This window comes from Nicotiana attenuata, chromosome 1 (assembly GCF_001879085.1).
Source record: "Nicotiana attenuata strain UT chromosome 1, NIATTr2, whole genome shotgun sequence".
In the NCBI taxonomy this organism is placed as follows: Eukaryota; Viridiplantae; Streptophyta; class Magnoliopsida; order Solanales; family Solanaceae; genus Nicotiana; species Nicotiana attenuata.
In genome coordinates, this window is record NC_031989.1 from 31,330,405 (window position 1) to 31,346,918 (window position 16,514).

Sequence of the window (16,514 nt, forward strand, 5' to 3'; positions counted from 1 at the left end):
GAACTTACAGAGGACCAGTTTTGTGTATAGTTTGGTGGACTCTTAGTTTACAATGCCACCTAATTCCTTTTTTCCTCTTTTTTTTCTTCAATAATTTAATTTGATAATCTAAGTCGGAGGAATTTATTTATGTCTCAGAATTGCTCTGATCATCCGGAGATTATTTTTAAAATGATTTTTTTTAATTCTGTAGGCTGACATTGAACTTATGATAGTATAGGAAAACACTCCGTGTATTCATAAACCATAGCAAAACATGATTTTGCATTGGGGATTTTTTCCCCCAAATTTAACTTGAAAAGTGCTATGATCAATCAAAGGCCCCCCTTGAAAACCCAATTTGGTTTTACCAAAATCCAGCAAAGTAGAATGGTACGGATAAAGTTCCCTGTCCTAAGAGATGCAGAAAATCTTGGAGGAAAGCTGAGATTGAACTGTACAAAGTGAGTATATACAAATGCAAACTGGATCTTGGGTCAAACTCAGCTTTTTGTAATCAGGGGAAACTCTCCTGTTGCCTTTCAATTTTCTGTATAGCACTGCATGATGCAACTTGTCATTTATTTTTTCATTAAAAGAATAATTCATGCATTTTCTTAATTCAAATTGCATGTACTTCACCATCACCTGGTATTTTATTAGAGCTTAGTCTAGAGAAGAAAGTGCCTCTTAGGAGTTGCCAAAGGTACTTTTGTTTGGATGAATTACATTATCTTTGAGACATTCTATACTTGGTCTCATTGAAATCTTACTCATCCTCTGACAAAATCTAATAAAATACAAAAATCTAGGGATAGGATTGAAAATTAGCTGCTGCATGAATCAAGCGTGACTCAATCTGAATTAGTTTACTCTTTATATATGATGATATTTCTACATAATTGCAGTTGGCCAGAGAGAATGCATGTGTTAATTAGACGTCTTTCCCGTGGCTGTTATTTGCTCGCTAAGAAAGACAACGCTCAAAGATGACCTATGATGTAATTTCTTGGATAGAACTATAAGAATGAGTAGCTCCTGCTTTGGGTTTGAACAAATCAAGTCAATGGCCTCTTTTTATGTGATAATTTAGTACTCCTATATCTTATTTCTCTTGCTTAAATTATGCCTCTTTATCTGTCTTGTCTGTCCTACAAGAGGAAAGTCCACCATTGTACTTTAGTAGGTTGGTGGGCAGAATGTCAACTGTTAATTCAAATATGGAAATACAACTCATCCATTCAGCTCTAAAATTGAGTACCGCAACATCCCCTTTACATACACATACTCAAACACATGCCTTCTTCAATAATTCCACTCTTGTGCCAGTTTCGTTATTCACTTTGCCTACATTGTTCTTAACTGATTTTGTTTGAGGCGGTGATACAAGTTCTAAGACAATGATGGTTTACAGAATCTTATGTAATTATTTCTACTTCCAACATTTTTCTGAGCTATGTTTGATTATAAAGTTGATATTGCAGCTTTTGATTCCATGACATGTTGAACTCTTTATATCTTGGCAATATGCAAATACAGTGACGGCTCTGGGATAATTTTTACTGTTGCTTATAGTTATTTCATCAATTTGTTTTAGTTTCTTACGAAGAAATGTTAGCTGTTCATACCTTCTGACTCATGAGATGATAACATGTGGTTTTTGAATTTCTTTGTTGTTGTAGCCATTACTTGGGCTAATATTCCCGTGCACTATGCTCTGTGGATGTTGATGGTGTACTTGACAGATGTATGGAAGCTCAATCTCACAGATGCAGCTGCAATTGTCAGCGTCTTCTTTGGTTTGCTGACAATCCTACAGTCAATCATGCTGTTTTCTACTCATGGTTTATTCGGCAACTATCCAGTGCTAATGGGTTCTATATTTTCCCTTTGTGTGGTACATTCTCATTGTTGAATTATTTAATTTCTGCATTCTCTTTCTGTAATTCGGAATATTTAATTTACTCATTTCACAATCGCCCTTACCTTCTTGTCCTGTTAGCTTGACTCAGCTTGCACCATCTTTCCTAACACTGAGTTGCATGACACACATATGAAGGAAACATGGTCTAGCTGCTCGTCTGCAGTGATTGCCGTCCATAGATCTCGCAAACAAATTAATACAGAAAGATTTGAGTTTGAGTAAAATTAGACCAAAAATTACCTTGAAACACCATACTGAGCTACCACTACTGTATTTCATATTTAATCTTCCTTGAAACCTTGTTTCTTGTGCTCAATTCAGATTTGCTTCCAACAGTTATTGCCCAAAACTTAAGCGCGTGAACTTATTTTACTGGAGAAAGCTGTCAGTATGAACTTCTTTAAACTCTTGGCCTAATGGAGTCTAATGGAAGCTCACTTTTTATCAAGTCGAGCTAAGTTTTTTCTTGTGCTAAATTACGATTTGTTTCCCACGGTAAAACTCAAAACCTTGACGTGTCAATTTACTGAACCCGAGAAATCTGTCAGTGTGATCTGTGAACCTTGAAAGTACAAGGGGATGAATTGTTTATTTTTAAACTTAATAGCTAGCAGTTGACTAGTCCTACGATTAGTCGACTGGATATAAGAACTTGATACAAGTAAAGACAGAATTTAAAATGCAGAACTTAAATGCAGGAATTAAAGAAACCAGAGTTTTTATACTGGTTCGGATTCAATGTGAATCCTAGTCCAGTCCCCTTGGGTTGCAAAGGAGTTCTTTTTCGGTGAATGAATTTCTTCGAGAGTACAGAGAATGGTGTGATCTACACCGATCGCTTAGTTCCTATTTCACTCGTTTCTTTTGATACAATGCCTCACCAGTGTTGTTCTCTCTTTTTTTCTCCGACTTGTTACACAGCAGATCTAGTAGAGCTACAATGTTTGTTTGTAGTAGAATAAAGAGAGGGTATTTGGTTCGACCAAAGTATGTGGTTCTAGGGTACAGATACAGGTTTAAATACTTTGAGAGAGGCTTGGTTTCTGGAGAGATTTGCCAACCCAAGAGATTTGATCCTTGGAGAGAAATTGATTTTTTCCAAGAATAAGGTCATACAGCAACGGCTATAATTACGAGATCCTTGATTGATGTTCCATATATGCTTCCCAAGATCTTGCACCTTCCGGATTTGGACTTGTTTGATTCCTTAAGTTTAGGCTTGATTGATTCCGTCTTGGCTTTGATTGATTACTCTAATCCCGGATTGCTTTTCTTGATTCCTTCCATCTCGTAGCTGTCCATTGATTTCGTGATCTTTGCTAATCTCAGATGTTAGGTTCCCTGATTGATTGCTTCCATCTCGTAGTTACTCCTTGATTCCTTGATCTTCTCTAATTGATTCCTTCAATCTTTGAATTGCTATCCATAAGTTCCAGCACAGATATATTATTTGCATCATTAAAATCAAATCTAACAAACCTTTTTAAATGCTTAGAACTCTTACCTTAATTGGAGTATAAAATAGAACTTCACTTTATATTAAGTCAAAGTTTCTTCTACATAGGGCATGGGTTTTTTAACAATGTCAACACCACCAGTCCTTGCTAAGGCTACTGGAACATGCAGTGGTTATCAGCCTGAGTGCATCGGCGAAAGCCAGCGCATACTCTTCTACATAGCATTGGCTCTGTGTGCTCTGGGAACAGCTGGTCAAGCAGTAAGCTTACGCGCTTTCCTACTTGAGCAACTTGGAGAAAATGCTATCAGTCCTTCTATCTGGTCTCTGCAACGTTATGCGGTGATTCTGTTCAAAGCTGCTGCTGTTTTGGGATTTTCATACATATCACTGTGGTCGCTTTGGTTTGGTGTCCCAGCAATATGTTACACAGTTGCAGCCTTTATTTTCTTGAGCGGATCTTGTACCTATAAATATGTTAAACCAGAAGGTAGCCCTATCACTACTTTATTCCGGGTCTTTGCAGCGTCTATCTCCAAGTTATTCTATCGACTGCCTACAGATGCATTACAGCTGTATAACATATCTGACCCTGGTATACAATGCCTGCCTCACACCAATGGCCTGAGGTCCTCTCTCGCTCTCTCATTGTCTGTGTTTTGCTCCATTTGTGTTTGCTTTAATCTTAAGAAGAATCTCAAGTTTCAGCTTAATTGTTTCTTTATTTTGGTTTGCCATCTTAGTTGTAAAGATCCTTTCTGCTACCAATGTCTACCCTTTACTCAGCTGTCACAAGGCAATAGGGTCCTGATCGTCTTTTATATATATATGAGAAAATTATACTGACAAATAATTGTGCAAAACTTAATTCAGGTATCTCGATAAGGCTGCAATTATCTTGCCCGACGAGACTCTAGAACAGCAACTGAGGAATAGATGGAGGCTTTGCAGCGTTGCTGAGGTTGAAGCTACTAAATTTGTAATTCGCAAGTTCCCACTGTGTATGACCTACATTCTTGGTGGGGTTTTGACTTCTTTGTCATACACCTACTTTCTAGAGCAAGCAAAGACTATGAACAATAAGGTCGGGAACCTAAGAATTCCTCTAGCTGTCTTCCTATGGTTCCAATTTGAAGCAAGAGAACAGTTTCAAAAAATATATCACATATTTGTGAATTGGCGATGGGGTTCAGAAGCAAAACCATCAGGTCCTAGAGTGGGGGTTGCAGTATCCATCATTTTGGGGGTATTATGCACTATTACTGCTGCAAAAGTGGAGTCAAGAAGACTAGCTATGGTAAAGATCTATAGTTTAGCAGGCGAGACGGACGAAAAAATTCCAATGACTGTGTTCTGGCTGCTTCCACAGTATCTTCTTCTTGGGGCAGCAGACGGGATGTTTGGAAACAGCCTGGAGAATTACTACAATATGTACTTTGAGCCCATATCTGCCTCGTATATGATCACTGCTGTCAATTTGATGCACGGGTTAGGATGTATAAGCAACATTTTGTTAGTGTACGTAGTGAGTAAGGTTAGTCAGAGGGGAAATAAAGTAAGTTGGCTTCAGGATACGCTGAATAAGAGTCGAGTTGATAAGTATTACTGGACTCTGTCCTGGCTATTAGCTATTGCATTTGTTTTGTTTGTTGTCATTAGCCTGTGGTATGCTTACAAGCGATCAAAAGAAGAAGCACAAACAGTGTATGTTGAACGAAGTGTTGCCTATGTTCGGGGTGAAGTAATTTATGGGACGACAATTACAGTGGGAAACAGGCGCAGTAACAACATCATTGCAATGCTTCCTTCTTTTGGGTAATGATATGTTCATAAGGTGTAACACATTGCTGGCTATTGGGTCTCTTGTGTTGTGAGGATGAATGTGATTACACGACCTGCTGAAGCGCATTCATATCTTGTGTAAACAAAAAGGTGTTTGCACTTTCCTGTATTTCATGTCATAACTTTCTTTATAATCATGTTCCTCTCTGTAAACTTACACTTTTAGCAATGGTCATTTTGAGCTTATGTGTGATGACGATGATGTTCGTTAAAGGATTTTTGCTAACACATTCACATAGGGGAATTCATGTTTTAGAGTTATGAAAATCTATTTCTTGGTTTAACAAAGAGTAGATGCATCTCTTTATACACTGTAGACAAGTAGTAAAGCCTTTTTGTGTGGTTTAGGCTATAGAATGATCATGTATGAATTTGTCTGGCTGTTAACTGCTACTACCTCCTTAATAATTAAGAAGAAGCGCGAGTGTAGATAAACTAAATACAGGGTTGAAGATAGGTAGCATTTGTTTAGTTGGATTATCAATCAGAGAGACATAATGTAACGCCTTGATATATGATGCCTGTAGGACCTTCAAACGAGACGTAAACCTGATCTGGAGGTCATCATTAATCGCGTTATGAATCAAGCGTAACTCAAGCTGAATTAGTTTACTCTTTATATATATGATGATATTTCTACATAATTGCAGTTAATTAGAAAGTCGTTCCCGTGTCTGTTATTAATTCGATTGCTAAGAAAGACAATGCACAAACAGTGGCGGAGCCAGGATCTTCACGAAGGGGATTCAAAAAAAAATTTTGTAGCTAGTGGAAATTGAACCCATGAACTTATGTAAATTTTGAATACCCTTGACCACTAAACTACACTTTTAGATTGTGTTAAAGGTGTTCAAAACTTAATATATAGAGGTAAAAAACAGATTTTGCCTTATATATACAGTGTAATTTTCGGCGAAGGGTGTCCGGGTGAATACCCTTGCGCCCCCCTAAATCCGCCCCTGCGCACAAAGATGACGTATGATGTAATTTCTTGGAATGAACTATAAGAATGAGTAGCTTCGGATTTGGGTTTGAACAAATCAAGTCTAAAAAAATAAAAAGATAAATAAAATAATAATAAATCAAATTTGGTGTAGATGAATAGTGTCACGCCAAATTTGGTGTGACACTATTCACACACTATAATGGTGCAAAATTTGGTGTTCCATTGGAGCAAAAAAAACATCAAATTTTATACCAAATTTAGATTTGGTGCAAAAAATAATGCACCCTTGGAGATGCCCTTGGCGAATTTTCACAGTGTAAGTAAAATTATTGACTACTCACCTAAGTACTTTTCTTCTTCCCTTTTTAGTAATAACTGATGTCTGATTACATAATAATCATGAGAGAGTAATAAATATTTTTTGCCATAAAGCATAATTGCAGACTGCTTTTAGAAACAAAGTACTCCCTCCGGTTCACAATAAGTGACCAATTTGTTTTTTTATTTTGGTTCAAAATAAGTATCCAGTTATGTAATCAAGAAAGAATTCAATTTGTTTTTACAAAATAACCCCTATGTACATATCCCTAAAAAAATTTCTTACTCCTCACATTAAATGTTTAATTAGGGGTAGTTAATCATAGTAGGTATTTTTGTATAGAATTTAGTATTTTCTTAATGGGCGTGCTAAAAGCAAATTGGTCACTTATTGTGAACCGGAGGGAGTACTTTCTTCTTCCCTTTTTAGTAATAACTGATGACATAATGATCATGAGAGAGTAATAAATTATTTTGCCATAAAGCATAATTGCAGACTGCTTTTAGAAACAAAGTAATGTGAAAAGGAAAAGTGGGGAGAGAAAACTAGTAGTGATAATACAGTGATTGCCTATACATATAGAGTACTAAAAAGACGCTCTTTTTCAACCAACCAAGTACTAATATATGTACGAAATATAAACCTTCGATTTACAATCTTCATTATATATTAATACAATTATGATTATGATAGCCAGCAGCCTTGCCACGAGGCGCTTCCCAAGATGTAGGTTCCAGCAGGATCAAATTATTCTGAAAGTAGCGACCAAATACACTATATGTACACTACTGCATATAAATCGTACTGTACTAGTGAAATTGAGTACTGCAAACATAACATTATTTTATGTTTTAAGAAAATTCATATATATACATAGTTTGATAGTAAGATAACAGGTGGCGGTTGATGTCTACATTTAACCAATCCTGCTAAGCATTGAGTTTCAGAACATGAGCTGTATTCTACATGAATACTGCTGGAAAGAAAACTTTAAAGGTTGTGTATATTATTCCCTACGTTTCAATAAGATGGATACTATTTTTTTTATTAGCCCGTTTAAAAAGATTGACACTTTTTAATATTTCCTTAATAAAATGCATTTATAGCCTCACAAATGATATGATAGGGTTCAGACCACAAGTTTCAAAAAATTTACAGCAAATACTATGGCTTATGTAAGACCACATATTTCAATAGTCTTCTCTTCTTTATTAAAGTTTGTGCCTAGTCAAACTAAGATAATCTATATATTATATATTACTATATTAAAAGCACGAAGGCTCTTAGTGAAATATCGTTCGCCTGTTTTACCCTTTAAAAATAGATATTACGTTGAACACAATTGTAATTTAAGTTACAATCCTAATATTTAGGATATTGAAATCAACTAAAATTTTGATTATAAATTCTTTCCTTTCTGAAATTATTTAGCAAGTCCTAATATTTAGGACCTTATATAAATCCTATTCTTATTAAAAATATATATTCCATATTGAAGAAAGAATACAACTATTAATATTAGTCCGTTGTAAAATTAGTCTATTTCAACACAAAATCTCATAAAGAATACTTGGTAATTTGGATACCAACGTCCGTTGGAGATGAGTATAAATACTTGTAAAGAATTACTCAAGTAGAATTATTATACAACTAAATGATTAAATCTTGAATTGAACATAACAATTACATATTGGATAAGAATATAAAATTCAAAAGTTTACAACTATTCCTTTATCTCTAATGACTATTATAAAATATATTTTCTCATGTTTGGTTACCAAACATAGCTCTTTTTCAAGAAAATATTTTTTCCGCAAATATTTTTGTTATATAAAAAATTCTCTACTATGTAAAAATTGTATTTTGTGTACATATTTTCTTTTATCTTTTCTTTTTTTGTGTTGTCGAATTTGATAGAACAGATAACTTAAGATTTGTAATATTTCGAACCAATATACATATGGAGGATTATGACACAAAATAAGATAAAGAAATTCATGCACAATGTGATGTAACCAATGATAAATTATGATATAACACATGATGCATGGATCAACTTTGTTGCTTCTAATCCAAGGACTTCTATTGAGTTTAACATTCATCATTTTTAAAAACTTGAATTTTTTTTACTTTAAATTTTATTTTAAAACTCAAATAAATTCTAATATAATATCTAGAAATGTTATTTTAAAAAGTTTATACTCAATGATATAGGGTACATGCGTGTATCCTACAGGGTGGCCCTTCCATAAAGCAAGTAAGCAATCGCTTTAGGCCCCATATTTGTGAGGGCCCTATTTTTTTGTTACATCTAATAGACTATTTATAAGTTTAAAAAAGAGTTCTGTAAAATGAAAAAGTTTGATTTCTTTCTTTAACAAATATAGAGAAGAAGGATTTGCAACTACTATGATTTCTACCAAGGAAATTGCACTTGAAATGAATATCGAACCCGAATTTCGTAAGAAACATGTGATATACAGGAAATAATAATTTGATACGAATGTTGATAATGAAATCTCAAAATCTTTCGAAGAGTCCTTTAGAGTTGATTACTTTTATAATAATAGACAAGGCTATTTTTTCACTTCAAAATATATTTGAAAATTTCGAAGCATATGAAAATATTTTTAGTTTTCTATTTGGCAGTAAAAACTAAGATCACTAGATGTTGAAAATTTGAAAAAATATTACCTTAATCTTGAATGTTCCTTAAAGCATAATAATCAATTAGATGTTGATAGTTTAGATTTATTTTCTAAATTAAAAGTATTAAGGAAAATAGTACAATTAGAACATAACAGTTTAATTGATACACTTAATGAAATAAAAAAATTTAGTTCTTTTCCAAATGCCTAAATTGCTTATGGGATAATGTTCATAACTCATGTTACCGTTGCTTCAGCGGAAAGAAGTTTTTAAAATTAAAATTGATAAAATCACCTAAGAACAATAATGTCACAAGAAAAGTTAAATGGATTAGCTATATTGTCAATTGAGAAATACTTATTGGGAGTTATTAATTATAAGAAAATTATTAATAACTTTGTATCTAAAAAAATAGACTCAAACAAATAAGAAAAAAAATTAAAAAGTTAAGGCCCCTCATAAAGTTTGGCTTTAGGCCACAAAATTCGTCGGGCCGCCCCTGGTATCCTAAGACTAGTCCTTTTAAAATGGAAGGAGCAATTAATTTCTAGCATCAAGAAGTATGGTGGGATTTGGTTGAAAACTTTTTATCCTTAATTAGATGTATCAAATTTCGAGCTCTGGAAATTTTTTTGATAAGGAATATTACCGACATGAATCCAAAGGACCTGTGAATTTCGGATATTAGAAGAAGAAAACGAAAGCTAAATTCTTCTTGTGACACTGTTTTTCCTTTCCTTTTCTTTAGTCTATTCTGCTCTTTTCGGACAAGCTTCGGTTTTCATGTACTTGGTTGTTGTCAAAGCCAATTTAATGTATTGAACGCTCAACGAACAATGACAGCGGGCACATTTAATAGACCAATAGGATTCATGACAATAAGCTGTAATTCTTAAATTCAAACTCTAAACTACCCTGGCCTGGCTTTAGTGGTCTGAATTCATCTTACCTTATTTCGTGGCTTTATTTGCACCATTCAGATTATATCTATCTATAGATCACAGCATAGTATATTTTGAAAACATGATGGTAAATGTAATATAGTGATTAATAAGTCCTGCTAAGACACCCATTACAGTTTTCAGTAGAAAGAAAAAAAGAAAAAAAAGAGTTATCAAATTCTCATTTTAACTGTATGCATTCTTCCTAAATTTGTCTTACAAAAGCATTTGACACTTTTTCCTTGAATTCTGTAACACCCTAAACTTTAGACAGAGTCCCACATCGACAAAACACAAAACTCAAACTTTAGACAGAGTCTCACATCGGCAAAACACAAGAAGGATGCTGGGTATATAAGTTAACAAGCCTTAGACCCCAATGACGCGTTTTAAACCTGTGAGGGCCTAGGCCCAAAGCGGACAGTATCACTAGCTGGCTGGGCTGTTACAAATTCCCTTACCCTAAGTTGGAAAATGTTTACCTAGTGTTTACAGTCACAAAATTAAACTCTAATTTACAACGTTTTTGCAATACTTGTTAAGATCAAAGAATGTGGAGAAGAAAATAAGTTGAATAATCGACTCGATAAGTAATAAAGTATACTTTTAAGTGTCTAGATCGCTGTGTTAATTCTTAATTGTTTTAACTTTTGTAGGGTTTCTTTTTTAAGAAAGAGTCAAATCTACTTTATCCCCTTAACCTTTAAGGGTTGGGAAACAATACCCCCTCACGTTTTGAATAGGAAAGGGAACCCCCTTGTGCAATAGCTTTCCGGTGAAACAATTTTTTTTAAATAAAAATCTTTTTTTTTGAATAGATATTTTAGAATAATTAAGTTTTTTAATTATCGCCAAAAGCTCAACATATGACAAACAATTAGGATTTATATAATTTATGGAGTTCCCCGTTAGCCTTCTTCCTACATAGTTTAAGATATGATCTAATGTAAAAACAACTCCATAATAAATTTTTAAATATGGCCTTATCAACTATAATTTCTGTTCAATAAAGAAATTTTCAAATTAAGTAATGTTTAATATTGCTTTAGTATAATAATCTTAATATACAAAGAAAATATAAGAAAAAAAATTAATACTCATAACAATAATTCTTTCATCTAATATATGTCAGAGAATTGACTATTTCAGTGTATCTTTTTTCCTTCATAAAATGCTAAAGCATCCATGGTGAATGTGCGTTCAACATATTTCTTGAATTTCGTATGCAAATTATTTTTCTTTATTGCAAAAATTTTAATAATGGCCTCAATATAACCTTAATATAGTAGAAAAATATCTTAAATTTACAAGCAAGAAAGACGAAATTCAAGTATTGATTTGGATGAAAAATATTATATTATACTTTACTTTGAAAGGATAGAGCGAGAAAAAAATCTTTATTTAAAAAAAAACTCCCACAAAAAAGAACTTATTGCATAAAGTTGTACCCCTTCCCATTCAAAATGTGAGGGGATATTGTTTTCCAACCCTTAAAGGTTAAGGGGGTAAAGTATATTTTACTCTTTAAGAAAAATATGACAGAGATTATATAAGGAACTTAAATGAGTACAAATCCTTTATGTTTCATATTGTTGAGTAATATTTTTGTCTACGGTACTAGATAAGAATAGATTTACTGTTAAGTATATGTCTCTTATAAAGAAGTATTTCAAAAGAGATAACATCAAAAATTGAATTAAAGAAGGAGGGAAAAAAAAAAAGGAATGTAAATCATCTAGAAAAGAATCTAAAAATGAAGATCTACTATAAATTGGATGGGGAGTAAGTTATTGGAAGTTAAACAAATCTTTAAATTCCAGTAACTAGGGATCCTATCAAGTTATATATAACGTTATCCGGTAAAATAAAGAAAGAACAACAAAGAGAGTGTGAATGAAGTGAGTGAAAATTATGGAAGATAAAAGAAATGCTGTGTCAATGGAAAGTTACAAGTATTCGATGAAATAATAAAATCGACAACCCTGTAGAATTAAAGAGATGTAGAGACAGGTACAAGAATTTATGTCCATGGATTTCCATGTGCTCAACCACACAGGAGGGTGAACAAATTGAATGCCCATTATATGTTTCTATATAACAACCCAAAACCCCTGCAAATATATACTCACAGCAAAACTTGACTACTTCAACAAGCAAAACTAAACTTAAGACTTTGTTAGAAACACAAAACAATATGGCTGCTTCATCCAAGATTATCCTCATGGCTCTTCTCATAATAACAGTGTCAATTTCAGGCATTGGCCAAGCTACAGCAGCTCGTAAACTTCTGCAGGCATCAGGTTTCCCTGGTTTTCCTTCATTCCCTTTGCCTACTACTCCAACTTTTCCTACAACTCCATCATCTGGTTTTCCCGGCATGCCAAATTTTCCTCAATTTCCACCATCTTCATTCCCTGGCACTTCAAATCCCAGTCTTCCTAATTTCCCAATTTTTCCACCTCCTGTACAGACCACTAATCCTTGAAATGCTATAGATCAGGAGCTGTTGGCCTGTTTATCGTTTACTAATTAATTAATATCTCTTCTGATGCAAGTGTTGCTTAATTAGTAGTTACAATATTGTTGTATTACATGTCCGTACGTGCTGAATGCCCTTAATTATCTATTTTAGGTGTGTTTCTATTATTTAATTTGCTTCGTGAAGCAAATGTTAGTCGATGTTGTGATCTATTTATCTAAGCTTTGTACTTGTTAATCCTTACGATGATGAAGACTAGCTTGATTATGATATATGAATAAATAAATATTTTCTTCTGATTATTCCTATCTTTTTCTTTTTATAATAATTTTATGAGTAACGCAATAATCTCGGAGTTCATATCGATTTGTAGAGGGTCTCTATTGATTTATGGATGCGGTAACATTTTTCTTTCTCGCTAATCCAAATTTTTATTTCAAATACATAGAATCTATTGGGGTTTTTTGAAAAAGAAAAAAGGAAGAAAAAACCAAGTCATTAAATAGCCAGTAAAATGTTTTCGTCATTAATACACCAAAAATTGGGGACGGGCATTGGCCTGAATCTTATGTCATGTCAAAAAAATAAATCTTAAGCCTATCTCGACTTCAAAAGCTAGTTTAAGGATTGTTCAAGGCTATATATAAAGAGACAATTAACAGTTTATTCTCTCAAATAAATTGGTCTTCAGCATATATTTGAGCGGAACTTTATACATTTACAATTATTGAAGTTCTTATCTAGAGATGAAATGATAGAAAGAAGAGCGAGAATACAGATTTTCTCAGCTAATCCCATGTGCTCATGATTCATCTAGGTGATTGATTTTGAATTCTTCTCATTTGACGAATCGTCTGAAATTACCAAGATTATGACAGTCGAAACTACAGGTCTAAGTGCCAAGTAATACTTTGCAACCATGTTTTTAAAGTAATTGCTCCTCTGCAAAACAAACATAGAATTGTAACTTGATAAATTATTAAATATATTTGTGTGGAGTAACAAATAACAATTGGAAAATCCATTAACAGCCTAAATGTATAAGTGTATTGGGGAAAATAAATATTATACTTGTAATATTTTATGTGGCTGACGTAGCAAGACACGTAGATCAATAGAGAAGCGACAGCGGGAGAAGAATACTTAAAAAGACGCGAGTCTCAATAGGTACGAGCAAGGCGTTTAAGAGACAAGAATAAACGGATGCTCGGGTCTCTTTACAATTCAAAGAGATATCAATGGGATGAATCAAGACAGCAAAAAGTACAGATTCGTTAACCTTCAATTAATGAGTATGAATGATTAGAAACATTACAGAATCTTCATGAAACAGTTACGATTACCAAATATAACATTTCATTAATATCATTAATTGCTCATTATGACTCGATTATGAGAAGGAAGAGACGTTGTACTTAGAAATAGCTATAAAAGAGGGAGAAATGACATTTGTAGGGACTTGTTCTGATTATTATTGGAATATACTTATTTACTTTGCTTTAAACCGATTGCCTTACCATTTTTTTGTTCCTATTTCATTGCTAAGGATATTCTTTTATTTGATTATCAGTAGCCCGAGTACTTTTAAAATAAGCTTTGACCGAAATTCCTATTTTCTGGTTAAACAAATTGGTTCCGTTATAGGGAATATGATAATCTTTTACTTTCCAAATCAATCCTTCTGCCAAAAAATCATGTCGACCGCCAACGACAACAACCAACAAAACCTACAAAACCAAGAAAATCAGCAACATCAGTTGAATCAGCAAAATCAACAAGGTGATGGAACTCCAGCCCCCTCACCGCAAAACTCTCCTCGACAATCTCGAGAGGGGACTCCTCATAGATCTGAATTGAATATGAATGACCAGCATGAGGACGATCAAGCTATTGATGCATCGTTAAAGCGATTAATCGCTCAATAGGTCAGCAATGCCCTTCAAAGCTTTTGTCAACAGGTTGCTGGCTGTGCCACCAACTCCACCTCCAAACAACACCGCAACCATAGAAAATCCCCGCTCGGGACTCGTTAACTCAGACGGCGGAGGAACTCCTAGTGAATCTCGTGATGGAGGATCAGGTAACCTAGTTAATTCTGATTTACAAAGTTTATTACTAACTTTGCAGAAACAACTCAAGGAGCAGAGCGATCGCATAGAGCAGATACCTGGTGTACCGCCAGTAATCAGGGGAATAGATATGGAGAAATACTCTTAACAACCTTGGAAGCCAAGTGCCGCTCCTTTGCCAATTCCAAAAAAAAATTCAAGATGCCCGATATCCCGAAGTACGAAGGAACAACTGACCCACGGGACCACGTAACTGCATTTACAACTGGCGTAAAAGGCAACGACTTGACCAAGCAAGAAATTGAATCTGTATTGGTCAAAAAATTGGAGAAACACTCACAAAGGGGGCACTGACTTAGTATTCTCTTTTGCCTGAAAATTCTATTGATTCTTTTGCTGAGCTTGCAGATTCATTTATAAAAGCGCATTCGGGAGCTCAAAAAGTTAAAAAAAGAATGGAGGACATCTTCAAAATAAAACAAGGAGATATGGAGTTGCTCAGGGAATTGTAGATAGATTCCAGCGTGAAAGGATGATGTTGCCTCGTGTACCCGATAACTGGGCAGCTATGGCTTTTGCTAGTAATCTGAATGAAAAAAGCTCGGAAGCCACAAGGAGACTCAAAGAAAGCTTACGAGAATTTCCTGCAACAACTTGGAATGATGTTTAAGAGACAAGAATAAACGGATGCTCGGGTCTCTTTACAATTCAAAGAGATATCAATGGGATGAATCAAGACAGCAAAAAGTACAGATTCGTTAACCTTCAATTAATGAGTATGAATGATTAGAAACATTACAGAATCTTCATGAAACAGTTACGATTACCAAATATAACATTTCATTAATATCATTAATTGCTCATTATGACTCGATTATGAGAAGGAAGAGACGTTGTACTTAGAAATAGCTATAAAAGAGGGAGAAATGACATTTGTAGGGACTTGTTCTGATTATTATTGGAATATACTTATTTACTTTGCTTTAAACCGATTGCCTTACCATTTTTTTGTTCCTATTTCATTGCTAAGGATATTCTTTTATTTGATTATCAGTAGCCCGAGTACTTTTAAAATAAGCTTTGACCGAAATTCCTATTTTCTGGTTAAACAAATTGGTTCCGTTATAGGGAATATGATAATCTTTTACTTTCCAAATCAATCCTTCTGCCAAAAAATCATGTCGACCGCCAACGACAACAACCAACAAAACCTACAAAACCAAGAAAATCAGCAACATCAGTTGAATCAGCAAAATCAACAAGGTGATGGAACTCCAGCCCCCTCACCGCAAAACTCTCCTCGACAATCTCGAGAGGGGACTCCTCATAGATCTGAATTGAATATGAATGACCAGCATGAGGACGATCAAGCTATTGATGCATCGTTAAAGCGATTAATCGCTCAATAGGTCAGCAATGCCCTTCAAAGCTTTTGTCAACAGGTTGCTGGCTGTGCCACCAACTCCACCTCCAAACAACACCGCAACCATAGAAAATCCCCGCTCGGGACTCGTTAACTCAGACGGCGGAGGAACTCCTAGTGAATCTCGTGATGGAGGATCAGGTAACCTAGTTAATTCTGATTTACAAAGTTTATTACTAACTTTGCAGAAACAACTCAAGGAGCAGAGCGATCGCATAGAGCAGATACCTGGTGTACCGCCAGTAATCAGGGGAATAGATATGGAGAAATACTCTTAACAACCTTGGAAGCCAAGTGCCGCTCCTTTGCCAATTCCAAAAAAAAATTCAAGATGCCCGATATCCCGAAGTACGAAGGAACAACTGACCCACGGGACCACGTAACTGCATTTACAACTGGCGTAAAAGGCAACGACTTGACCAAGCAAGAAATTGAATCTGTATTGGTCAAAAAATTGGAGAAACACTCACAAAGGGGGCACTGACTT

General features: G+C 34.5%; 1 protein-coding gene across 2 annotated transcripts; it reads left to right on the forward strand.

Annotated features, from left to right (window-relative positions):
• LOC109223903 (protein NRT1/ PTR FAMILY 5.5-like) lies at positions 188–5,394 on the forward strand. Of its 2 annotated transcripts, none has more exons than XM_019388390.1 (4): positions 188–443; positions 1,662–1,876; positions 3,468–3,988; positions 4,233–5,394. In XM_019388390.1, the coding sequence occupies exons 2-4, from the start codon at positions 1,703–1,705 to the stop codon at positions 5,176–5,178; spliced, it is 1,641 nt and encodes a 546-aa protein (XP_019243935.1). In that variant the 5' UTR covers positions 188–443; positions 1,662–1,702; the 3' UTR covers positions 5,179–5,394. The 2 variants fall into 2 exon arrangements, with proteins under 2 accessions (XP_019243935.1, XP_019243926.1); XM_019388381.1 differs by lacking the exon at positions 188–443 and adding an exon at positions 1,075–1,401.